Here is a 26,322-nt window from a genome sequence, read left to right as displayed (position 1 = left end):
TTGCAATTGCTTTTGCATTTTTGTCATGAAGCCTTCACCCATATGTCCTGAATGGTATTGTCTAGGTTTTCTTCTAGGGTTTTTATGGTTTTGGGTTTTACATTTCAGTTGTTAATCCATCTTGAGTTAATTTTTGTATAAGGTGTAAGGAAGGGGTCCAGTTTCAGTTTTATGCGTATGGCTAGCCTGTTTTCCCAGCACCATACTGAATAGGAGATCCTTTCTCCATTACGTGTTTTTGTCAGGTTTGTTGAAGATCAAATGGTTGTACATGTGTGATGTTATTTCAGAGGTCTCTGTTCTGCTCCATTGGTTTATATGTCTGTTTTGGGACCAGTACTATGCTGTTTTGGTTACTGTAGCCTTGCAGTATAGTTTGAAGTCAGGTAGTGTGATGCCTCCAGCTTTATTCTTTTTGCTTAGGAATTTCTTGGCAAAAACTGATACTTTAAGTAAGCCCAGAGGAGGCGTATCAAACTCATTAAGAGCACACTTAGGGCAGTAGGGGAAACTCCACACTCTAGATTCTTTCTCTAAAAACTTTTATGAGTAGAGAAGTTGGCAGAAGCTAGGAAGCATCATTTGCTTCCAGTGAGCACCCTGGCTATACTACAAAGGCTTCCCCTCACCCAACCTCTCTGGCCTCCAGAGTAGGGGCTCCATTTCACACACCTTTTAGATTAATGTTGTGACTATTCAAAAGCTGGTGATTCTCAAGGCTGTGTCTTTTGGGTATAATAACTGACGGGACAGTATTTGACCAACAAAATATTGATCATCATTATTTTAAAAGAGCCAGGATTTTCCTCCCTAAAGTTTGTTTGTATGACGTGTGTTTCAATTTAGCTTTATAAACAGTAGCTATAACCAATATAGTAAGGATAAGTACAGCTTCACAAGCATATTCCTGCATAAATAAGAGCAGTCAAATCATCTTTGTTAACGAAAATAATAAGCAAGATAGAATTTTTTTTAAAAAACTTACCCTATTCTGTATCATGATATCTAGTAGTAATGAGCTCAAGATGTCACTTTTGGAAGACATGGGCAGGTGGTAGCAGCTCTGTCCTGGTGTCCTGGGCTCACCCTGTAAGAAATAGCTATTTCAAGAACATTGCAGTTATCCTTTCCTGACCTGACAATCAGTGCTTCTTATTTTCACTGAATATAGTTAGTTAATCATAGAATGGCCCTAACTGTACATTATTGCAGGAAGGTTGATATTACCACCTTAGAATGCCATGGTCCTCACTGATGTCCTCAGAGAAGCCAGTCTCCTTCCTTAATTAACTGAGTCTGTGTAAAGATGTCAGGTGAATGCATTTAATTTGGCACAGTGACTTCTATAGCCTTTAGTCTTTATACATTTGTTAATTTTAATCTCTTGCTCTGTACTTTCTAAAAGCAGACATTAAAACATATAAAGCATATACTTTTAACCTATTTTGAATATCCACTGTGTGCCTGGTGCAGACAAGATCGTTTATTCTTGGATAATAAGGGAAGAAGAAATGGTTCCTTAAGTTGCTCATGATCTTTGGGACATACTATTTAGAAACTAAATGTAGAAAAAATAAATGTATAGTAAATCTTTCCTGCATATGAGTTTCCGAGTTTTTTATACATTTCTTGGAGCACTGGTGCTGAGTCTCTTCTTTGTGCCCAATAGCATGCTAGAGAATATAGTATAAGGATTAAGAGTCTAGGGTCTGAGTCAGCATACATAGGTTCAAAACTCATCTTCATCATTTAATCTCTCTGAGCCTCAGTTTCTTCATCAGCAAGTGAACTCTGAGCCTCAGTTTCTTCATCTGCAAGTGAAAATAATAGTTTCTACCTTACACAGTTGTTACGAAGATTAGAGATAATGCATATACAGCTGGAAGCCAATGACTATTGAGTAAACATGGAATAAATGTTAGCTGATATTACTGGGCCTAGTAGGAAGAAGGAGATCTCTACCCTGCCCTCGAGAAATTCACAATCTATTTGGAATATAAAAAATGTATTGCTGAAACAGCATGAGAAATTCATGAAGCAACATGGGGAAAACTACCGAGGGAGGACATAGATCAGATTGTAATTGAAAGGAATCTCAATGGACCAAGTGAATTTACAATCAGAGTTAAACTGAAAGCCACACCAATTAAGAAAAGAAGGAGAGAAAGCTTTTTAAGAAGGGGAATGGCAAATGCAAAGATGTTAGTCAGGTTCTGCTAATGTATAAAGAGTAGCCCATTTTATCTGGACTAGATGAGGAGAATATTTTTACTCCCATTTTCATTTGGAGGAACCAAATCAGAAGTAACTCTACTAAATGCTGCCTTCATAAGGGATATCAAAATATCAAGATAATTTTTAACCAAGAACTCAGTATTTGATGGAGATAGGCTGTAACTAGGCTTTTGGAACCCCCAATCCAGTGCTGCAACATCCTTCTTCATGGAGTAAAGCCCCAGGTTTAGCCACAGGGGACCCATTTATTGCTCTTCCTCATCTGTTTGGCTCAACTGTATTCCCTTACTTTTGGATTTGTTTTGCTTTCTGACTATACTGCTTTCCCTGGCACGTGTACATTTCCCCGTATATTTATGAAGAGGAAATAACCTAATTACTGAAATGACCAGTATCATTATGAGACAGAGACCTCTCAGCAGAGGGATCAAGGTCTTACATATATCACTTTCCTTCTTCTTAACTATCTCTTCTGCTTAGATTTTATTTCATTCCTGCCATATTCCTATCGTAACCCATTGTGATGTCTTTATGCCAGTAGAACCCAAATTCAAATTTTGACTGGGGCCGCATATGCTGATATATAATGTAGCAAGTCAAGAGCACTTTTTATCTTCAGTCTCTGTGAAGTAATGAAAGGCCACTGCTGATTCTCCATAAAGCCAACTTTGAACCCCCTTTTAAACTTTCATTTCCTCCTCATTCCTTATGTTCTTTCCCTGCTTTAATTTTTCTCTGTAACATTTGTAACATACTATATGTTTTATTTATTTTGTTAAATGCTTGAATGAATGGTAGTACCCTAGGAGAGTTTTATTCTCTCCCACTTGAAAAAACGTCATTTAAAATATCTAAATTTATATAATTTGATGAATATCAGAGCCTCTAAAATACTAACCTCACTGTGTATGTTTTAAAATAGGATTCTGTTTTGCAAATTGCATATAGTTTGTCAAAAACTGATAACTTGACCAGGTGCAGTGGCTCATGTCTGTAATCCCAGCACTTTCGGAGGCCGAGGCGGGTAGATCACGAGGTCAGGAGATCGAGACCATCCTGGCTAACACGGTGAAACCCCCGTCTCTAATAAAAATAGAAAAAAATTAGTTGGGCGTGGTGGTGGGCACCTGTAGTCCCAGCTACTCGGGAGGCTGGGGCAGGAGAATGGCATGAACCCGGGAGGTGGAGCTTGCAGTGAGCTGAGATCCCACCACTGCACTCCAGCCTGGGTGACAGAATAGGTGACAAAACTCATAACTTTTGTGTAATGAAGTAGTTACCTAGACCTAGTTTTTGGTTACTTGAGGAATTACACTTAATTCTGAGTCTAGTTTAATACCATTTTAAAATGGTGCTTACTTAGGTGGGTGTGGTAGTTCATGCCTGTAATTTCAGCTACTTGGGAGGCTGAGGCAGGAGGATCACTTGAGCCCAGGAGTTCAAGGCCAATAAACAGATAAACACAGAAGCACTTACCTGATTTTTGACATACTGTGTAATAGCTTCTGTATAGCCATTTATACCTCCTGAGTGGTTTTGCTAGTAACAGTTATAACTTTAGCCTTTTTGAATCGAGAAATACAATGACTTTTACTGTCCTGTTACGTGACCTGGGATTTGCGGTATTTCTGGTTCAGCTAATGTCTTTCAGCAATTAGTTAATTGGTAGTTTGTACCTATATTGACACTAATGTTCTCAACATATAGGGACTTGTTTAATGACTGCTATCGTTACTTGGGATAATTAGCATATCAAAGGAGTAGAGCATAATGATAAATTGTACTTGGTTTACTTTCATTTCCAAGGCTAATTGTTGTTGTTTTCTACACTCTTTTGATATTTGCAAAGAGCCCCAATTGAGAATAGTTATATAAATGAACCATTATGATCTGACCAGAAGTATTTTCTCTTATTAATGGGTGTATCCTTGGCGATACATAGTTCGGACTTGAGTTGGGTTTTTTTTGTTTTTGTTTTTTTTTAAATAAAATCTTTAGTAAGCATAGACTTAAGGAATTAAAGAAATAAATACTGAGAATCTTTCCTATTGAGAGCATTTTCCACTTAATTCCATCATTTATAACATCCGTCCTGGAACCCAAATATTCCTCTGTTTAGAAAAGCTAGTTTGGTGGTTTATTTCATTCATTTACTCATTCTTTTAGTTATCTCTGCATTAATTCTGTTTTTTTCCACCAGTTACTCTGTATGTACTATGTTCCAGACACTAGGGGTGCAAGATTGAACAGGAAAATCTCCCAGCCTGCCAGGAGCTCACCTATAGTGAATATTCATTATACGCCATAGGAACTTTTGGCTTTAATCAGGTGCTGAGCCAGACCCACTGTTACATCTCACCAGAGTATCATGGCCATTATTGCTTCACTGTATGTGTGTCAGTGCCTGGCAGACTTTTATAAAGGTGGGAGACAATATTCTTCTTTAGCTTTATCAAATTCGGTATCTTTCCTCCCATTTTAAGCCTTTTGCAGTTTCAAATGGTGCAGATAGAGAGCCCTGAAAATGTATACTTGTACGTTTTTAAATGTCCCCTACTTTGCTGTAACCACCCCCTGTTTTCCAAATGCTGCCATTAGTGGTTACAGTAATCATCCGTAATGTTAGCTTCTCAGAACCATGGTACAGGAGCTTCTTTTCTAATTTCCCAGATGGGAGGGAACACATGTACATGCTTGTTAGAGTTGCAGAAACTGGAAACAGCACTGTGTGGATTTGTATTTTTGGAATTCTATGGGCTTGTTTAAGCACTCAAATTCAAACTTAGATATCCATTAGGAATCAAATACCATTTCAGGGAAATCTCATGTGCCATACCAACAGGAATAAAACATATAAAACGAACTCCTGGAAATAACTAGTTTCATATTCAGACTCATGTTTTATGTACTTTTTTCAGGATGCCAGATGATAAATGCTGATTATATAAACCAGGGTCATTCTGTTTGTTTGGAAGATTGTCTCTAAGCATTTCCGCTCTTTATTGAAATAGTAGTGAAATTGAAAGTTTGAAAGTCAGAAAGGGAAATAATTATAAATTATCCGTAGGCATATGGAATAAAGCCCCCAATTAAAAAGGATTTTGGTGGCCCCTGGTTCTTTGCAGTGTGTTTTTTGCAAGGTTATGTGATTCGTGATCATAGCCTCTAGCCTTGACCTTACATAAGAAATCTTAGTTATTGGGGAAAGTTTTCTGAAAGTAAATGTTATTTCTCTTTTAATTGTCTTTTTTGACCAATCTGACTCACATAGGGCTACTTCTACACTTAGATCATAAAATGAATTCGTTCCTATGAATGTCTTCAAGCTCAGCTTTAGCCTTAGTTTTAGATGTTTGATGAGTTTTAAAGTCATATTATACAATTGAGTAGTTTCTGTTTGTTGCAGACCTTAAGTATTTTTTACAATTTTCTTTCTTTTTTTTTTTTGAGATGGAGTCTTGCTCTATCACACAGGCCGGAGTACAGTGGCACGATCTCGGCTCACTGCAAGCTCCGCCTCCCGGGTTCACGCCATTCTCCTGCCTCAGTCTCCCAAGTAGCTAGGACTACAGGCACACGCCACCATGCCTGGCTAATTTTTTGTATTTTTAGTAGAGACGGGGTTTCACCGTGTTAGCCAGGATGGTCTTGATCTCCTGACCTCGTGATCCACCTGCCTCGGCCTCCCAAAGTGCTGGGATTACAGGCGTGAGCCACCGTGCCTGGCCATATTTTTTTACAATTTTCATTCTCATTTTACAGAAAGGAAAGTTCAAAGTTGAATACTCTATCATCTATAAAAGAGCAAGAAGTGATCAGAAAGCTCAGACTTCTGACCTGGGCTCTCCTTTTTTTAGTCACTAGTTCTGGAGGACTTGGTGTATTAACAAGGCCAGGAGCAGAGAGCCAGCATTTAGTTTCTAGGCATCATTGGTGACAAAAAAATTTGTAAAGTAGGTTCCTGAAAAATCTCTAGATGTAGAGAATAAAAGTTAGGGATGAACATTCATTTGTTCACTGATTTATTCATTCAGCTAACATTGAGTGGTTTCCGTATGCCAGATACTGTGCTAAGATCCTGCTCTTACCCACTCATCCCCCTCCTCACCCAATTAGAAACAGAACAGGACAAAACAAAACTATACTTCTTATATCATGCCACCTAAAAATATATTCCAGAGGTATTGCAAATCTACAATGTAAAACTAAAATTATAACAATATAAGATTAAAAACTAGAGAAGTAGTTACAGAACCTCAGAGTTATTGACCAGATTTAACTCTGCAAAAATCTAAATTTTCTGTGATGGCAGAAGAGCCCTCAAATGAAGTAAAAACTCAAAAAGAGAAAATAGTTTTAGCACATGTGACAGAAAAAGGTTAAGAAATCCAATGAACAACAACAACAAAGACTAAGAACCTGAAAGCAAGATGGATAATGGATTTGACTAGGAAATTTACAAAAGAAATGTAGATGATCAATAAATAAGTAAAAAGTTGCTCAGCCTCATTCATTGAATCTAAGTGGAGATACTGTTTTCCAGATGTTAAAAACAGTGGTAACAGCCAGTGTTATCCAGTGATTCAGGATGAGGGGAAGCAGGCTTATACAAACTCACAGGTCCAAATGTGAATTGTTGCAATTTTAAAAAAATTTTTAATTTGTATGTATGTATTTCTTTTTGAGACAGAGTCTCACTCAGCCAGGCTGGAGTGCAGTGGCACCATCTTGGCTCACTGCAGCTGCCTCCCAGGCTCAAGCAATTCTCCTGCCTCAGCCTCCCGAGTAGCTGGGATTACAGGCGTGCACCACCATACCTGGCTAATTTTTGTGTTTTTAGTAGAGACAGGGTTTACCATGTTGGCCAGGCTGGTCTCGAACTCCTGACCTCAGGTACTCCACCCACCTCGGCCTCCCAAAGTGCTGGGATTACAGGCATGAGCCACCGCGCCCAGCCTGTTGCAAAAGTTTTAGAAAATAATCTATCAAATTCTTTAGAAATGTAAAATGTTCATAATGTTTGACCCAACAAGCTCAGTTTTAGTTCTCTATTTAAAAATACAAGTCCCACTACTAACAGATGTGCACACACACATGTACACACACTGACACACACATACACACACAAAAGAATATTTATTGCAGCACTATCAAGTGGCCAAGAATTGTGAACAACCTGAAGTTTGTTGCTAAGGAAATGGTTTAATAAAAAATAAATCCATGCCATGAAATATTATGTGGCTATTTAAAAAGCAGTTGGTGGAGCGGTATGATTCCATTAGGGAAAACAAAACAGGAGGTTAAAGAGCTGTTTATATGCAAATGTGTCATGTATATGTTTTTATGAGCATAAAGAAAGTAGTTTGAAGCTACCTACACATTGGTTAATATTGGTTACTTTGAAAAATGGGGGGCAAGGGAGGAGTGGAAGAGCTTTTTCTTTATAAACTTCTGTATGGTTTGACTTGGTAAGACAAGCCTAAATTTTGTAATCTAAAATTTTTTTAAATTTTGTGATCTAAAATTTTTTTGAAAAGAAAGAAAATGGAAAGGGAAGTGGCCAAAGAGATAGGAAAAGAACAGCAAGAAAAGAGAGTTTGGAGAGGCAAGTGGTTACCCATGTCAAATATTGTTTAGACATCAAGTAAGAAAAGGACAGAGAAGCATTTGGTGCATTTAGTGGTTACCCTTGGTGGGAACGGTCTTCATTGAACTTGTGGGTCAGTAGTAGGCTATTGTTGTGGGCTAAGGGATAAGTGGAAGGGAAGGGAATAGAGAGTGGGTAGATAACTCTTCCAAGCAGTCTGTGAAGGGGAGGAGAGAGAGGAGAGAGAATCCAAGGAACTCTGTAGAGTTCAGCAAGATTCTTTCCTTTCCTTTAAAAATGTTTCTTTTTTAGGATGGGAGAGACTTGTGGTTCTTGTCCCTGTGTATACATGTCACACTCATCCATCTTATAGGCACAAGAGAATGCAGAGCAAGGAGACTGAAGGTTCTGGAGTTGAGCAGGATGAGTGATGGCCAACTTCCCAGGATGAAAGAAAAGAAAGGGTGGCCTGACGGACAAAAGACATTGTATCTGAGGTTGAAGATACAATGGCAAGCTCATGAGTAGTGAGTCTTAAAGTCTAGGTGTGACCCCTCCCTCTCTTGCTGCTGGTGTGGCTGCTGAAACCTCCTGAGGACCTATGAACTGATCCAGAAATATAGGTCCATTCTTACCAGTCTCTATGAGTGGAAGATGTTAAGTGTTTAACACATATTAAGTGTTTAGTAATTGTTTAAAATTTATATATTTGACTTGGAGCCACTACCAACCAAAAATAAATGAAGAGTTATTAAAATTTGGTATTCACAAATTAAAATCAATGTGTGCTACGAGATTTATTTTAATTCAGTATTTTATTCAGAAGCCTGGCAGACACCTGGTGCTTGGCAATAATCATAAAGCACGTGCACATAGTTGTAAATTCCACAATTTTGATTCAGGACACTTCATCAGTGTATCATCAGCATTGGCCTGAGTTGTTTATAATATTCAGTTCCTGCTATTCTTGCTTTTTAATTATAAATTACAGTAAGTTTAGTTTTATCATTATCAGTTTAGCTTATTGTGTGTTATTTGGTTAACCTCACGATATTTATTGGTACATACTTGGATCAACAATGTTTTGTCTTATAGTGTTCTTATAACTAGACTTTTAAATATGTATGTCTTGTGGTTGGCATGTGAATCATCCATTATTATTTTGCCAAAGTAGATGTGTACCTAACCCCCTTGTCATTTGCTTGTATGGTGACACTCTTCATGGTGATATGTTTCCTGGGAATTTTTGCTATTTAAATAACTTACAACATACTGTCAAGGTAGGTATAAGAAAATTACTGGATTTTTAATTTTTTTGATGTTTTAGGATATAAATTATGTTTATAGTAATATGTTTACTGCAACTTAATTATATTTTTGCTGAATTCTTTGTTACCACCGGGTTCACTACCTGCCCCTTACCCCCGAATGTGGGAACAAGTGAGATAGGTGGAGGTCTTTCGCTTTGCTGTGGTGGGCTTTGCTCAGAAAGTTTAAAATCCATCCCTCTAGAGGAGTGGGTAGGTGTGTGGAAAGGATGTGCTAAGCAGCTAAGCTAAAGTGGAATAAGGGTAACTCACAGTCATGACTTCAATGCCAGTGGACTGTGAGCTTGTCACTAATAAGATGTTAGGAGAACAGGTGCTGATGTTGTGTTTTTACTTCTTGTTTAAGGATGTAAATGAAGACCCTGGAGAAGATGTGGCCCTCCTCTCTGTTAGTTTTGAGGACACTGAAGCCACCCAGGTGTACCCCAAGCTGTACTTGTCACCTCGAATTGAGCAGTAAGTGTCATTAACATTAGGTAGCCCGGTGCTACTTCTTGCTAACCAATATGTCTCATTCTTTCTTTTGCCACTCTTGAACTCTTACATTTATTTCTCTTCATTGACTTTTGTTTCCTTAAAAAATTCATCATATTAAGAGTTTCAATTGCAGAGTAAATGCAGTTAGTACTTGCTGCTACACCCTTTTGGCAAGTGTTATTGTGCATTTGGTAACATGAATACTGTACCTTTGTAGAGAGAAAAGAATAGGCAGACTGAGTCCAAAATTGGGACTCCTTCCAGATGTTCCCTGGAGTTCGAATAGTTGTAGCCCACAGTGGGCTACTAAACATCTTTAAAATATTTAGCAAAAACTGACTCAGAAGTTAGTAAAGCTCATATTAAAAATAGATAGCTTAAAAAGATAATATGTTTTATTTTGCTGCATCGAAGTAACTGTGTATAATTTTACACAACATTCAGGCTACATGGCAGAAGTAGTTTGATATCGCATTTGTGTTCTAACCAAGTAACATTATTCATCAGTAATGAATTTTGTAAGGCCTGGATTCATAGTGTGCGTATTGTGGGTGAAATGCTTTAGTAGCTTATTCTACTTCAAAGGAAGCTGCGGTTCATTGAAAATGGATTATAAGCAGATTTGGTTGGGAACTTCTGACAGGACAGATTTTTCATCAGCAGAGAGAGTTTTTACAGACTCTGATTGAAATGTATTATTAAACTTCTCTGTGAGTCATTTAGTCACAGTTGACTGATTTCTGTCTGTGAGTAGATGTGGTCACTATCTAGCATTCTTAGTAAAAATACTGAGCCATTTTTACACCTTCCCACCTTAGTTGCTCTAATTTATAAATCATGGACACATCATCTTAAAAACCAATATGACACAGCTATTTATACTCAAATATGGGAGCTTATGAACATCAATAATCTATAGGCATTCTCTTTTTTAAAAATATATCTGACACAGCACCTAGAACAGGATTTTACAGTAGCAGGCACTCAATGAATGTTTAATTTTTGTTTTGAGACAGCGTCTCACTCTGTACCCAGGCTGGAGTGTATTGGCATGCTTATGACCAGCCTCAACCTCCTGGGCTCAAGTGATCCTCCTACCTCAGCCTCCCAAGTGGCTAAGACTCCAGGCGCCACCATGCATGCCTAATTTTTTTATTTTTATTTTTGTAGAGACCAGGTCTCGCTATATTGCCCAGGCTAGTCTCAAACTCCTGGGTTCAAGTGATTCTCCTGCCTCGGCCTCCCAAAGAATGGTTTTTTTGTTTTGTTTTGTTTGTTTGTTTGTTTTGAGACAGAGTCTCACTCTGTCATCCAGGCTGGAGTGCAGTGGTGCAGTCTCAGCTCACTGCAACCTCCACCTTCAGGATTCAAGTGATTCTCGGATTTCAGCCTCCCGAGTAGCTGGGACTACAGGCACAAGCCACCACGTCCAGCTAATTTTTTGTATTTTCAGTAGAGACAGAGTTTCACCATGTTGGCCAAGCTGGTCTTGAACTCCTGACCTCAGGTGATCCGCCCGCTTCGTCACCCCAAAGTGCTAGGATTACAGGCATGAGCCACAGTGCCTGGCCCCAAAGAGTCTTTTATTATTTTTTTAATTGAAAATACTGACCCATATTAGTAAGCGATCAGTGGATACCAGAGGCAGTAGAATGATGTGGCATAAGGCACGGGCTGTGAGTCAAGCAGATCTGGTTTAAACCTGGTTCCTGCCGCTCACCAGCTGGCACAAAATATAACTTCTCTGAGCTTGTTTCCTCAGTCATAAAATAGACATAATAATACCTATTTCGTAGTGTTGTTTTCAGGATTATATTAATACTGTTTATAAAGCATTAATCACAGGGCCTGGCACTATAGCAAACACTCAGCAAGTAATAGCCATGAATGTTATTATTATTGATATAGTTCATAGGAGAAGAACGAGTGAGTGTTTAGCAGGGATAAGCTGGGGCAGAAAAAGAGAGGATGGGTAAATAAGGGAGCAAGTACCAGTTCTAGCGTAGCCACTCATTGTGTAACTAATGAGTTAAATTACAAAGGTGCTTTGGTGATGAGAAAAGAGTTAATGAAACAATTGCAAGATGTGGGCAATATGAATATATTAGTTAAGTTGCAGGCAATAGTTTGCCAGCTCAGAAAAACATTTGTTCCAGCAGCTAGGTTGTTTTTCTTGGAAGTTACTACACCTAATTTGCAAATAAACTTGCTAATAAAGTATTCTCACTCTAAAAATCTAAAATGTGTGGGAAATGATTAGGGAAAGATATATTTAGTCATTTTTCCTGTCTCCAAAGTCCAGCTTTCTCATGTCCTTCCTCCTTTTTTTTTTCCTTCTTCTTTTTTATGTTAAGAATTCTCCACAGCATACCCTTTTAGATCATTTTTCGGTTACTTCCCCTCATATACTGTGTCCTTCAGCCAGACCTGAGCACTTGAAGTTTTCTTACGTTGCCAGCAGTCTCTTGCCTCTGTACCTTTGCTAAAGCTGCTCCTTCCATGTCCAAGGCCCTTCTCTAACCCCCTCTTCCTGTTGAAATACTATACCCTTTCTAAGGCCTTATTCAAATGCCATCTCTACCAGCCATTTCCCCTGAGGACAATTAGTCTAGCCTTCCCCAGAGCTCTTTGTAACACTGAATTTATATTAATCTTATAATCTATATTTATATTATAATCTACCCATCATAGCTTTAATTGGTGATACAGATTATTTAAAATCTTTTGCTGAATTGCAAGCTACAGGACAAGTCTTTTCTTTAATGCCTTGCATAAATGCAATACACAGTTATCAGTTGCCTAATTGGCAGTCTTCTAGGTGAATAAGTAGTTCTCACCAAAATATTGGAAAATGCCTCACTGAAAGGTCTTGTACTTTTTACCTGCTTGATACAAATTCACTTGGTAGAACTACGTTTATAATACCAAAACAAACTACCAAACATTCTTATATCTTTTTTTTTTTTTTTTTTTTTTTTTTTTTTTTTTGAGACGGAGTCTCGCTCTGTCGCCCAGGCTGGAGTGCAGTGGCGCGATCTCAGCTCACTGCAAGCTCCACCTCCCAGGTTCACGCCATTCTCCTGCCTCAGCCTCCCGAGTAGCTGGGACTACAGGCACCTGCCACCATGCCCGGCTAATTTTTTGTATTTTTAGTAGAGACGGAGTTTCACCATGTTAGCCAGGATGGTCTCTATCTTCTGACCTCGTGATCCGCCCACCTTGGCCTCCCAAAGTGCTGGGATTATAGGTGTGAGCCACCGCGCCCGGCCACATTCTTATATCTTTAAGTAGAAGTTTTCAAAACGAGGTTTTAGAGAAAGATTAACATAAAAGAAATAAACTTGGGGTATGACTTCTATAAGGGCTTAGATATTTGCTAAAGTTGTTAATACTTTTGATTAATTCTTCCAGAGTTCAGAGCATAGAACAGACATAATGCCATTTCAAGAGGGCCATAGTCATGGGATAGGTTTTGAGAACTGACTGTGCTAAGCTCTCATTTGTGTTCTGTGTTTTATACTATCTTGTCAACTCTTAGCTATCCAAGCATTGATTATAGACTCAGACTTGGAGAGTTCTTTCAAGAGTCATAGGAAAAGCATCCCATGTGGACCTGCCCAAAGCCGATGTCAAACTCTTGCCCCAGCTGAGGCTTGTACTCCTTTTGGCTTCTGCTATGGCTCTTTCTAGGAAGTCCCAAGCCCCATGCAGTACATTCGACAGGGAGAGGCTCAGGGGAGACCAATAGTCCCATCCACACTGGGTAAAAATTACCAAGAGAAGGCTTGCATTCCCACCATCTCCTCCATGGGCATAGAGAAATATCGTGGACCTGGGGTGAACCCCATTCCAGTCTGACTGTTCCTCTGTCCCAGCTTGTCCATGCAGTAGGCAAAGATATTATACTCACGTTAACTACTCCCAGCAATTGGAAAAGAAAAAGACTACTTTTGGGTCTTGTCATCATATGTAGGAAAAAATATTGATTTGTTGTACCCTAAAAAGACTACAAATTAGACAAACCTGACAAAAGGGAACATCTGTTAGATTCGTTGGTAGAAGACTCCGAAATGTATTCTAATTTGATGAAGCTCTGAAATGTGATCCCACTTCTGAATCTGTTTGCCCAGGGTCCTGGAATAGTTGTTTGGCGTCTCTGGCAGCCCTGCCGCACATGGCTGCATGCCCTTAACGATGCTTAGATGCATATTGTTTACCGGTCTCCCACTGTGCATTTCTATGGCTTGCAGAGTAAATGCTTCTGAGAAGAACTTTGTGTTCTTGCACAAGGGACATTTATGAAATAAACATACTTCTGGCTCTATACATTTGTTTTCCAAGGAACCAAAACCAATCAGTTGAATTAGACATGAGTAAGTTCTGTTAATTTAAAAAAGAAAAAAGTCAGTGGTGAGCTATGTTAAAAAAAAAAAAAAAAAAGCTAGTAGTCAGTGATGCAAATTAGATTTTAGTTGAATATTAGAAAAGGGGAAAAAACAGTTTCTCAACCAGTTGCTTTTTTTTCCCCTGGCAGAAAAACTGTGAGTTTTAAGGTTACATCATCAGAGCTGGCGCGAAACACGTTCTACCTTTCCCTCTTCCCCAGACTGCTGGCAGTTGTAGTAGTGAAACCAAAGGTGAAATGGGCATAAGAATCTGCATAGCACTCTTCCCCAAAAGGTATGGGCCCTTTTCTTGGCTTGAGCCACTTTGTGGGAGTGGTTTAAAGACAACCAGCTTCCTCATTCCCTGTGCTGTTCCCACTCGGTGCACAAAAAGAGGGCTCCAGCCCTGAGGCAGACCAGGTGGCATCTTTCACAAGTACAGAATTTGTTTTTAGAACTTTTTGTTAAGTTACATCTGCCTTGGAAATGAGTACTCAAAACTTCCCAGCCCACAAACGCTCACTGTTATTGAGGCCGGTGTACCTGCAATATGCATGTTTGTTCTTTCAGGCAACAGAAACCCAATGAGAATCGGCCACGTGTGAGGCCCTTTGCTAGGTGCTTCAGAGGCTGTCAGCATACATGAAATGTGGCTCATCCAATTAATTTCCTTATAGTAATGGGATAAGAACAAATACGGCAAGGTGCGACTTGTGGTTTAATAGAAAAGGCATATTAATACATGGCATCAGAAGCCCCCTGTTCCTTCACTTACTGGCTTAAGTTAACGTTTTTGAGCTTCATTTCATCTTCTGTGAAGAGGAATAAATCTAAGTTTCCGTTTCATCTATTCCAAGTCGGGAGGTAGATGAGAAAGACCCTGCTGCTGTGCTTGGCCCATGGTTGATGCTTAGTTAGTGCTCCTTGAGAAAATACTTATTAAGTCCTATAAGAGGTCAAGAGAGTGGGAGATCACATTTCCATTTGACTTGGTGGAGAAGGAGCTTTGGAAGATTATGGAAAGCCTGGCTTTTCTAGAGATTAAATATTCAGTACTGTAACAATAACAGATATGTATTTGTTTAGTACTTTAAAATATTCAAACTGCTTTTCACTTTACCATTCCATCTGATCCTCATGATAGTATGCCTATCATATGTTTTATAATATAGCTTTTTTCTTCTGTAAGTTGGAGTTTTTAGATCCTTCCTTGTCTCCTTCACTGCTTCTACTTCCTTTTTTCAACCCATTAAATTATGCTAAATTGTGCTTCCTGTGATAACATCTCTAGATACTTTCGTGGCATTGCCTGTTTGTGGATGACACCCAGATCCCCATTTCTAATCTCAGCTTTTCTCCCTGCTTACAGATCTGTTTCTCTAACCACTAGATAGACATGTCTATCTGTATGTTCAGTTGACACCTCAAATTCAAAGGGCCTGAAACTAAACTCATCATTCCCCCAATAAGGTAATGTTTCTTCTTTACAGCCTATTTTTATTCATGACACTCATGTCTTCTTGGTGCCCAGGTGGTACATCTTAAAGGCATTGAACATACCTCATGCCCGTTAGCCAGCCAGTTGTTTTGGACTACAAACCACTTTCCACAATGTCTCTGAGTATTATTATTCCTACTGTCATTACCTAGTTCAGTCTTTCAGTTGCCATGGGTCCTGAGGGACTCTTCTAGTTTCTTCCAATTTCAGTTTATCCGTGCAGAACTGTCACTGTCCTTCTGAAATAAATTCTAGTCCTGTAACGTCCTTGCTGAGAAGCTTCAATGCCTCTCTGTTGCCAAGCGAAGTAAATGCACAACTCTCCATCTGGCATTCAGAGTCTGCGATACAGTCCTGCTCGCTTTTCCACTCTAGGTTGGACTCTACGTGTATCCTATTGTCCAGCCAAACTGAGAATTTTGTGATTTCCTGAACACACCTTGTGTTTTTTTCACTTCCATACCTTGCTCAGGCTACTCCTTAGACCAGAACATTGAATTTATTTACCTCCCCCGCAGGGTCTGTTAAAGTCCTGCTCGTGTTCTTAGATCTTCTCAGTCACGGCCTCCTCCATGGAACTTTTCCTGACCACCACTGCCTGCCTCCACAATGGCACCACACTTTTTCCCTCTGTGTTTGTGCCTCCTTTGTCGTATTGCCTCCCTGGCCTCTAAACTCTTTAAGGCCTGGGTCTCTTTTCCATCAATTGAGGGCTGATGAGCCACAGCCCATCTCTGGCCAAGCTGGCCCTAGCCAGGCGCCTGCCCAAGTGCAACCATAGTCTCCATTGACAGGTCTGGCTGGAGAGGCAGAACGCTGTGACACTATGTGCATGTTAAGACCGTGGGTTTTCACAGTCATTTCTTGTTGTTGTACCTTGTGGCTAGCCAGGAGGATAGCTTCCTTTATGGTCACTTGTTCATGTTTCTGAGAGGTGGAGCCCTATTTCATAAGAGTGGTTTATCAGCTGAATCCTGGAGGTGGAATATGACTTTGATCTCCTGTGACCTGTGTGACTTCATGTAGCCCTGTTGGCGTCTCCAGCCTCCCCTCCCCTGCCTTTACCCCACAGCGTGCCTGGCAGCACACATGTTCTTTTGGAATATTTGGATAGCCTGGGATCTACAAGGGCTGGGATAAAGGGAAACTTGGCGAACTGAAAATTAAAATAATACTACTTAAAATTATGGCTGAGTAAGGATATTAAATTCAGACAAATTGGATCAAATACATTTTTTAAAAGCAGTAAGCAAGTTCAATATATTGGTATATGTGATTTTATTTACCACCAAATTTGATATCTCAACAGAATGGAAAATTTTCATTTTAGATGCTTAAAAGATTTTTAGAGCAATTAGAAAACTTGTATAACTAACAGATACAGATTTTAAAGAAAAAAATTCTTGCCTTAAAAAAAAATCTGTATCAGTCATCTCAAAAAAGAGACCTTCCAGATCTCATGTGTTAGGATTTAAGTAATAGAACGTAATAGTAAACATGGTTTAATTTAACCTTACTCATGTTTTCTTGAGTCAGTGAGATAATCCTATAATAAATATTGTGCTCCTGGAGAGTTTTTTTCTTTACTCCTTTGATAAATAGACGGTCCTGAGTATGCTAAGGCAGCCAGCTCTCAGGAGAAGATATGTATTTGATTTTGGTAGAGAGAGCTGTCTTATCCTCTAGGGACTTGCGATGTTCGTTTTACTAGTCTGGGAGGAGGGCCAAAAGGGTTCTTCGTGACTTAGAGTGGAATTCTGAAAAGTAAGTTCAGCAAGTTTTCATTAGTGAGTTTGGCCTTTTGTCTTGCCTGTGCCTCCCAAAAGATCAAGAGCTCAGCCTTTGCTTTGAAATATTACAAAAAAGAACCAGAACAGAATTTAGTTGGGGGAGAAAATCAATCAGCCCCAAAATATCATATTTTTGGAAACATTCTGGTGTAGAACTCCCACCTCCCTAGCCACTTAAGTTAGTGATATCTCAGTGTTTTTATCTAGCTTCCTTTTTAGGCAGAAAATACACATTTAGAAAGACGATGTATATAAATCTGTGATAACTCAAATCTCACTGGTACATGTTTCTTAAACTTGTTTGACCCTTAAGTTCTGTCTTAAATTTATTTTGAGTCTTGGGGAAGTTCTGTGCCTTATTTCTCTTAAATGCTATACTCCTCTCTACAGCACAATAATTAGTCTAAAGCTATAAGATATACTATATCTTAATTTAAAAAATCAGGCCTAGCACCTTTCTACAAAACATCTCAAGGGTTTCGTGCAGAATTTTTTTCTGCCGTGAAGATGAGAAATTCATGATTTCCAGTTTAACACTATCTCTTAACAGCAAAGCTCTTCACACCGATCATTACTGTTTTATGCAGTTGCTGTTCATTTGTATTTATTCACAAGTAGGAAAACATTCCTCAGTGGAAGGTCTGAGATGCAAAGTGCTAGTTAACAAAAACGTTGAGCAAAGAAATCAGAAAGTAGAAGGGAAAATGCCCCCAGGATGTCCCAGAACCGATGGAAGATATCAACCCTCAGATTGAGAAAGTCCAGTGAATCTCAAACAGGCCAAATAAAAAGAAATTGACACCTAGACGTATCATAAGGAAACTGTACAACACCAGAGATTAAAAATAACCAAAGTTGACACAGTATGTTTAAAGGAATAGCAGATTGACACAGACCTCTTTGAAGATCTAATGAGAGCCATAGACTTCACCCCAGAAAAATATATATGCATAAAAAGTTTAAATATAGTTTGGAGAGTAACACACCTTCCCCTGTAGCCAATTCCTAAACCTCGTTTAACAATCTATATTCTACAGTTCAGTTCTGCATTTTTAATGTCTTCCATCTTGTCTCATACTAGAATAGTCACTATATCTTCATATCTAATATTTAAAGTGTGAATTATCATCTAACATTTCCTGTCTTCCCATCCCCCAAATCTACACTTCTCCCATATTCTTTATTTTCATTAATGGCTTTACCCTCTTTCTAATGACCCTAGCCATGACACCCAGGCATCTTATTTTTGACCTCTTGGTATTGCTTCCCATATCTAATCAATTGCCAGTTCATTCTGCTTGTACGTCATCTCTCATGTTCATCTCCTCATCCTTGCCTCAGTCTGTTTCAAGCCTCTGGGTATCTTATTCTTTGCTAGATTAATCTTAATAAAACAGAGCTTGATCCCTCTCACTTCCTTGATACAACAGCCTTTATGCCTCTTTACAGGACAGACCATGCAGGAAAACTGCATATGATCTTATACTCTCTGAGAAGCCTCAGTGCCCAGCACACTCACAGCCTGCTGTGGGCCATGTGCCCCAGATACCTGAGCCATAGGTAGTAGGACCAGGGATAGGTACTATAGGAATTATTCTTTTTTTTTTTTTTTTTTTTTTTGAGACGGAGTCTCGCTCTGCCGCCCGGGCTGGAGTGCAGTGGCAGGATCTCGGCTCACTGCAAGCTCTGCCTCCCGGGTTCCCGCCATTCTCCTGCCTCAGCCTCAGGAGTAGCTGGGACTACAGGCGCCCGCCACCTTGCCCGGCTAGTTTTTTGTATTTTTTTTTTAGTAGAGACGGGGTTTCATCGTGTTAGCCAGGATGGTCTCGATCTCCTGACCTCGTGATCCGCCCGCCTCGGCCTCCCAAAGTGCTGGGATTACAGGCTTGAGCCACCGCGCCCGGCCCCTATAGGAATTATTCTTAATTTGGAGGAAGTGTAACTATGTTTAAAAATTTTTATTCAACTGGGCGCGATGGCTCATGTCTGTAATCCCAGCACTTTGGGAGGCCGAGGCGGGGAATCACTAGCTGGGAGGCTGAGGCAGGAGAATCGCTTGAACCTGAGAGGTGGAGGTTGCAGTGACCTGAGAATGCGCCATTGCACTCCAGCCTGGGTGACAAAAGTGAAACTCCATCTCAAAGAAAAAAAAAAGAAAAGAAAAAGAAAAAAAAAGAGATGGAGACCATCCTGGCCAACATGGTGAAACCCTGCCTCTACTAAAAATGCAAAGATTAGCTGGGCATGGTGGCACACGCCTCTAGTCCCAGCTACTTGGGAGGCTGAGGCAGAAGAATCCCTTGAACCTGGGAGGCGGAGGTTGCAGTGAACTGGATTGCACCACTGCACTCCAACCTGGTGACAGACCGAGACTCGGTCTCAAAAAATAAAAATAAAAATAAAAATAAAAAAATTATTCAACACCTCTTAGTGTTTTGTTGCAGGAGGACTCTAGCTTATCCAGTTAGCCATACTGCTAGATGTCTTTCTGTATTGTGTCTTGATTATTCCAGTTTTCTACAAGGATTGACTGGGATTACAGATGTGCTCTGAGTGACATCCTAGAGATATTCTAGCTGTGTAGCTGTTGAAACACTTTCCTGTTTTCCTTTAGTTCTTGTGGCTTTATATTAAACTTTTATCCTTTGCGATGACTTATCTGAGCTACTGACATCTCTCAGCAGGAATAGTAACTGGTCTCCTTGCATCTCCTTTTTCCCCACTTTAGTCTAGTTGCCACATTACAGACAGTGGTTGTCTGAAAACACAGATCTGATCTATCATTCTCTTGCTTAAAAACAGAGTTTATTACTTTTCCTTGTAATAAACAGAGTTTATTACTTTTCCTCGTAAATGATCACTCATCAGCTTTATCCAACCTAATGCTTTCCCTGCATCTCTCAGGCATATTTCTTTTTTTTTTTCTACCTATATCTCTTTCTATTATCAAGTTCTAGCATTTATTTCTTCATATTGTCTTGAAGTCTGAACTCGAAGTCTTTAATTCCGCCTATCCTGTTGTTTCAGTGACTTTCCCCTTCAATCCTTTATGTCAAACACTTGATGGAAGTATAAACCAATGTATAAAAAAGGTAGCTTCAGGTTATAAAACAGATGGTCATCAAAACTGTGAGGCCATTATTCCAATATCTTCCAAGGATGAGGACCTTTTTTTTAATGTCAAAACCTTTTATATGGGGATGGGAGAAGAGCTTGACTACAAAGAGGCAGGACAAGGCAGTTTGTTTAGAATGATGGAATTATTCTCTGTTGTCACGGTGAATATGTAACTCTACACATTTGTCAAAACCCATAGAGCTGTTTATCACAAAGAGTAAATTGTACTATGGGTAAAAAATAAATTTCAAAAATATTTCATGAATTCCTAAAGATAGAAGCAATACTTGTAGCATTTCATTTTAATAAATGAATTCAAAATGCCTTTTAAATATACTTGTATTTTTTAATCACAACAGTATGAGTATATATATGAAAGATGAATACATATATGAATACAATATGTGCATATATACACACGTAACACAAGTGTATAAAAGATATCTGTAGCTGTGTGTGTGTATATACACATATGTATACATATGCATTGTCTTAGCTTGGCCTGCCATAACAAAACATCATAGACTGCATGGCTTAAATGGTAGAAGTTTATTTCTCACAGTGTGGTTGCTAAAACATTTCAGATCAAGGTGCTAATATATTTGGAGTCTGGTGATGACCCTCTTCCTAGCTTGCAAATGGCCACATTCTTGCTGTATCCTCACACAGTAGAGTGGAAGCCCTCATACCTCTTCTTTTTCTTATAAAAGTACTAATCCCATCATGGGGACTCTACCCTCATGACCTGATCTAAACCAAATCACTTTCCAGAGGCCCCACCTCCTAATACTGTCGCATTGGGGGTTAGGGCTTCAACATGTGAATTTTGGGGGCATAAATATTCAGTTCATAACATACACATATAGTATATGTGTGTATACATCACACACATACACACACACAGAGCATTTATTCAGTCTTCAAATAATGGTTGGTGTGTGATCGTGTAGTAAACTTGTTCTAACAACCCTAAACCCCCACGATGCCATGAGGCCAACAGATTGGGAACATTTGTTATAAAGGATATATAATGAATGATCATTTTTCCAAGAATTCTGTTGTTCATATTTATTGATATTTGCCTCAATAAGAACACATTTTAACTTCTTTCTTGCTCTCGATAGCTAACATAATATAATTATGATGTTAGGAAGCAGTTTTTACCCCTATTAATTGCAGAATGAGTGATTCATGAAGACCTCTCGTACTCTGATGCCTCCCCACCCAACATAAACATCTAGGTTTCCTAATTTAGTTCATGGTGGGGACAGAAGAACTCCAAAAGGAGTAAGGCTCTAGGGTATTGAAACCAACACTTCAGAGCTTTCCTCTTGTGTTAGGACGGTGACCTCATTAAGCTCATGTTGTTCACAGCACTGGTTCCTCCAGAGCCCCTGGCTCTCAGATTTTCCACGATTTTCTCATATCGGTATGTTTCTGTCTAGACAATGATCAATGATTGGTCTGTTGTATTAATACAGCATCATTTACTTAGTTTTCAGGGCAGAATATCAATGTGGATGAGGGGTATGTCAGGTGGATTTTAAAAATAAAGTTGTTCTACTTCATCTTTGCTGTAAAAGATATGTTATGTCCACAGCATGGTTTTAAAGGGTAATTATTTAGTATCTAAAGTAATGGTATGGTTCTTGATTACAAGTTTGGTGTAAGTAGGCAGTGACTAAGGCTCTTCATGTGTAAAATTCATATATAAAGTGGAGCTCTGTACATTGTTGTTGTTGGAGGAACAGTCTAACATCAATGTTTTCAGAGTTTACTATGTGAAGTTTTATTAAAGAGCATGTAATTTGATCCTGGTATGTCTGATTTTGAGTCCCGTAATGGGACTAATGATCATATTGGAGTTTTTCTAGACTTGTTAAAATTCAGACACGCTGTCTTTCACTAGCAACACTAATGACTTAATGAATAGGGAAGGCTTTAGTTTAAAACAAAACAAATGATGGGTTAATATAATATTGTAAATAGGACTATAACAAGGAATGAACCTCCTGTCTGTGAACATTATCTTTTATAGACAGCTTCAACAAAATAGAGGTCATTTTTGAAAAAGCCTGAAATCTACCTTGGCAAATTTCAGCTGAACCAAACCATTAATTTGAAGAGGTTATATATATCAGTAGAAAATTCACTTTACTGACAACCTTTTTTCCCTACATGCAAAGAACTTTCCCTCCCACTTTTTAATCCCTCCCCTCCCTACTCCACCCCAATCTTTAAAAAGTATGATGTCAGATTGGGTTTCTTTGTGCCAAGTTTTTATCCTGGAACAGATTTTTATAGCCATGTTTCTCTGAGAAAAGGAGTTTATGACCAAATGGTGATAACACTTCCATGTTTTCATTTCCTCCTCTGACCTAGTACTTTTTTCCTAACTTTAACTTTGTCAGAGTTTAGCACAACCAATTTAATGTGTTTTAAAGCTAAAGGAAATTATTTTGAGAGCTTTTAAGGATTCATTGACTATAATATCATCATATATTATTCCTTGAAAAAAAAAACAGATTATGGAGCATGATATTTTAAAATTTTAGATTTTTGTGTTCATTCAATATGAAAACTCTTCAGAATATTTGTGTGAAGATAGATATTTTGGTGATGGGTCTTTATTGTTTCCACCCCGGTAGAGTTGTTCACCAGAGATTGTTCATTTACTTTTTTGAAACTCTTTCTTAAAAGTGTAGATAAACTTGGCCCTGTCATTTAATGTTAAGGGTGAAAATGGTGGAAACAACTGAAATGGTCATCAGTAGGGAAACAACCTAATTGTCCATTGACAGATTAATGGATAAAGAAATTTATATATATATTCAGCCTTAATAAAGGAAATGTGGATGAACCTGGAAGACATTATGCTAAGTGAAATAAACCAAACATAGAAGGAAAAATACTGCCTGATCTCACTTACAGTGGAATCTAAACAAAATGTCAAATATGTAGAAATAGAGAGTACAACAGTGGTACCAGGGGTGGGGAAGAGGTAGGAAAATAGGGAGAAGTAGGTCAAAGAATGCAAGCTTGCAGTTATATAGGATGAATAAATCTAGAGATCGGATATACAGCATAAGGACTATAATTAATAATGTTATATTGTATACTGAAAATTTGCTAAGAGAGTAGATTTTAGGTGCTTTTAACACACACACACACACACACACTCACAAGTAACTATGGAAGGTGATGAATATATTATTTGTTTTACTATGGTAATCATTTTACTATGTGTATGTATATGAAAAACATCATGTTGTATATCTTAAATATATACAATTGAAAAAATGAAAAAAAAAAAAAAACCCTGAACATCAAAGCCATATTAGCCATTTCTACAGGAAAATATATGTATGTGGATACGGATGCTGGATACTACTAATGGCTAATACCAATGAACACTCATGTCACATGTGTTAAGCACTGTATACCTGTTAGCTCATTCAGTTCTCACAACAACCCTATGAGGTTGGTTGCCACTATTGCCCCAATTTTATGATGACAAAACAGAGAGAGGGTCAGAAACTTGCTGGAGTCACATATCTAGCAAGTGGTAGTACCAGCATTTGAATCTAGGCAGTTTGGCTCTAGCAGGATTAACAGTAGAGGTCAAAGGGAAGCCCTATTGGTAATGTTTTAATTTGGGGGTGGGGGGGGCGGGTGGTGAATCTAGGCATTTTAATGAGAAAATTAAAATTACTTTGTTTTAAAAAATTAAAATAATTAGCTTGGAATAAATTTACTAGATATTTACAAAGTTATTAATGACATATACACTTTTTATGGAACCTCCATTCCATATTCCAGCAGGATGAATGTTATTGTTTGCAGGACTGCTGAACATTTGGTAATTGTCTGAAGTACTATGCTGTAATCCCTCTCATCTACCACATGGTTTCTCAACTTCAGCACTATAGACTATTTTGGGCTAGATAATTCTTCTTTGTTGGGGGACTCTCCTGTTCATTGACGGATGTTTAGCAGCATCCCTCAATGGGTGTCAGTAGCACCCACCAACCCAAGGTGGCCTCTACACACTAGGTGTCAGTAGCACCCTTTAACCCTGAGTCATGACAATCAACAAAGTCTGTCATATCCCCTGGGCAAGGGTGGGGGCTTTGGGGGTAGTGGTGAAATCATCCCTAGTTGAGAGCCACCAATCTCCTGCCGTCCTTTAGGAACCTTTAAGAGCCTCTTTTTAGCTGTGCTAAGCTTTAGAAAATCAATCATTCACAACATTGAATTGTTTTCCTTTAGTGCATGCCGAGGTCATGCACAGCAATTAGAGATACAAATAAAAGACTGGGTCCTGCAGTACTCTCCAGTTATTATCCTCTTCTTATCTTCCCCCTAAACTCAAAGCCTTCAGTGTTCACATACCACATGTGCTGTACAGCCAACCTGCTTTAGACCTCTCCAGTTCACTGTCTACCTCCTGTCCTCTCTCAATCTCAGGAAGGAAGACCACAGCCTCTACTTGGTGCCATAAAGTGTGGTTTTCCATTTGTGTTGATCTTTTTGCTACTTTCCATTCCACAGATAAATATTTCCTAGTCAGTTCTCAGTTTCCTCACAGACTTTGTTGATCAGAGCAGTTTTAATGTTTACATTTGGGGGCTGCTTTTTGTAGCCTTATTGGAAGGGCCCCCCAACATTTTAGTTCCAAAGACTAACATATTTCGAAGACCAACAGGCATAAAGGACACTTTTGCCTTTTGCCCAAATTCTTAATCCTCAGAAGATAAATGTAGTTCATTCAGAAGTAGAACTTCATCTCCACCCTCAACAGCCTCTTTACCTTCTATCCTGACCCACCTGCCCCTCCCATCATGATCAAGTCTTTGCTGAAACGCAAAGGCACACACTGGTTAAGACCACTGCTTGGCAGTAACATTTGGATTTGAGCCCTGGCTGCCACTTTGTAGTCGTGTGAACTACTGGACGTTACTTAATTTCTTAATTAAGTCGTGTGAACTACTGGACGTTACTTAATTAACATATAACTCAGTTTCTTTGTCTAGAACCCTCATGGAATCTTTGCCAGGATTAAATGAGAGAATGTGTTTAAGTGTTTAGCATAGTGCCAGGCACATTGTAAATACCTGATGTATTATAAGTTGCTGTTCTTGCTATTACTGTCATCATCATCAACATCAACATCTTCTGAATCCTTCTTTCAAAATGTTCAGGGACCTCAATTTTTGAAATTCCCTCTAGATACTATGCACAAGGACCTTAGGTAATACCAGTCACCTGAATTCATTTAGGATAAACTAGTGAGGAAAATGTAAAAACAGACATCTGAAGTGAGGGACTAAATATTTCTCTCAGGGATTAGCTCTAGACTTTGCTTGAGTCACAACCCCACTTCAAACCTGAGAATCTCATGATAGCTGTTACCATCCACAGCCCCTCTACCCCCAGATAAATTTTCATTTTCTTCAGAACATCCATGGACTTCCTTATATATGAGCCTAAATGCTTTAGGGATCCACTGACCCTGAATTAAGACTCCTTCTCTGAAGTTTTTATTGAGATAGCAGTGAGATATCCACTGGCCATGACAGTGATATGCTGGCCAGGGACAAGAATCACAGACAAGAGCAGTCCAGAAGTCATGACCCTGATGACACTGTGCTGAACCTGTTGCAAACATTGTTTTATTCAATCTGCGCAATAGACCTTTGGGATCAGAATTACTGGCTCTCGAGACACATGGAGATATTAAGGCATACAGATGTTAAGTAATTGTCAGAGGTCAACAATGAGTGTGTGGCAACAAACAGGATTCAAACCCAGATCTGTTAGCTCCCAAAGTCCTTGGTCTTACATGCTACCCACTGCTTCCCTGGGCGGGGCTCTGGACCATGGAGGTCACACATCAGTGCTCCCA

The 26,322-nt window shown here is 39.0% G+C and overlaps 1 protein-coding gene across 6 annotated transcripts in view; it reads left to right on the top strand.

Moving 5' to 3' along the window:
- BABAM2 (BRISC and BRCA1 A complex member 2) overlaps positions 1 to 26,322 on the top strand; it is a 454,559-nt gene that overhangs the window by 235,069 nt on the left and 193,168 nt on the right. For all 6 annotated transcript variants that reach the window (XM_050754004.1, XM_050754003.1, XM_050754001.1 and 3 more), the window contains one exon: positions 9,497 to 9,606. In XM_050754004.1, coding sequence (XP_050609961.1) covers positions 9,497 to 9,606 — 110 coding nt within the window. The remainder of the gene's footprint in view (positions 1 to 9,496; positions 9,607 to 26,322) is intronic.

This window comes from Macaca thibetana, chromosome 13, assembly GCF_024542745.1.
Source record: "Macaca thibetana thibetana isolate TM-01 chromosome 13, ASM2454274v1, whole genome shotgun sequence".
Taxonomy (NCBI): Eukaryota; Metazoa; Chordata; class Mammalia; order Primates; family Cercopithecidae; genus Macaca; species Macaca thibetana.
The sequence above is the reverse complement of the archived record's forward strand: the minus strand, read 5'-3'. Positions and strand labels throughout refer to the sequence as shown.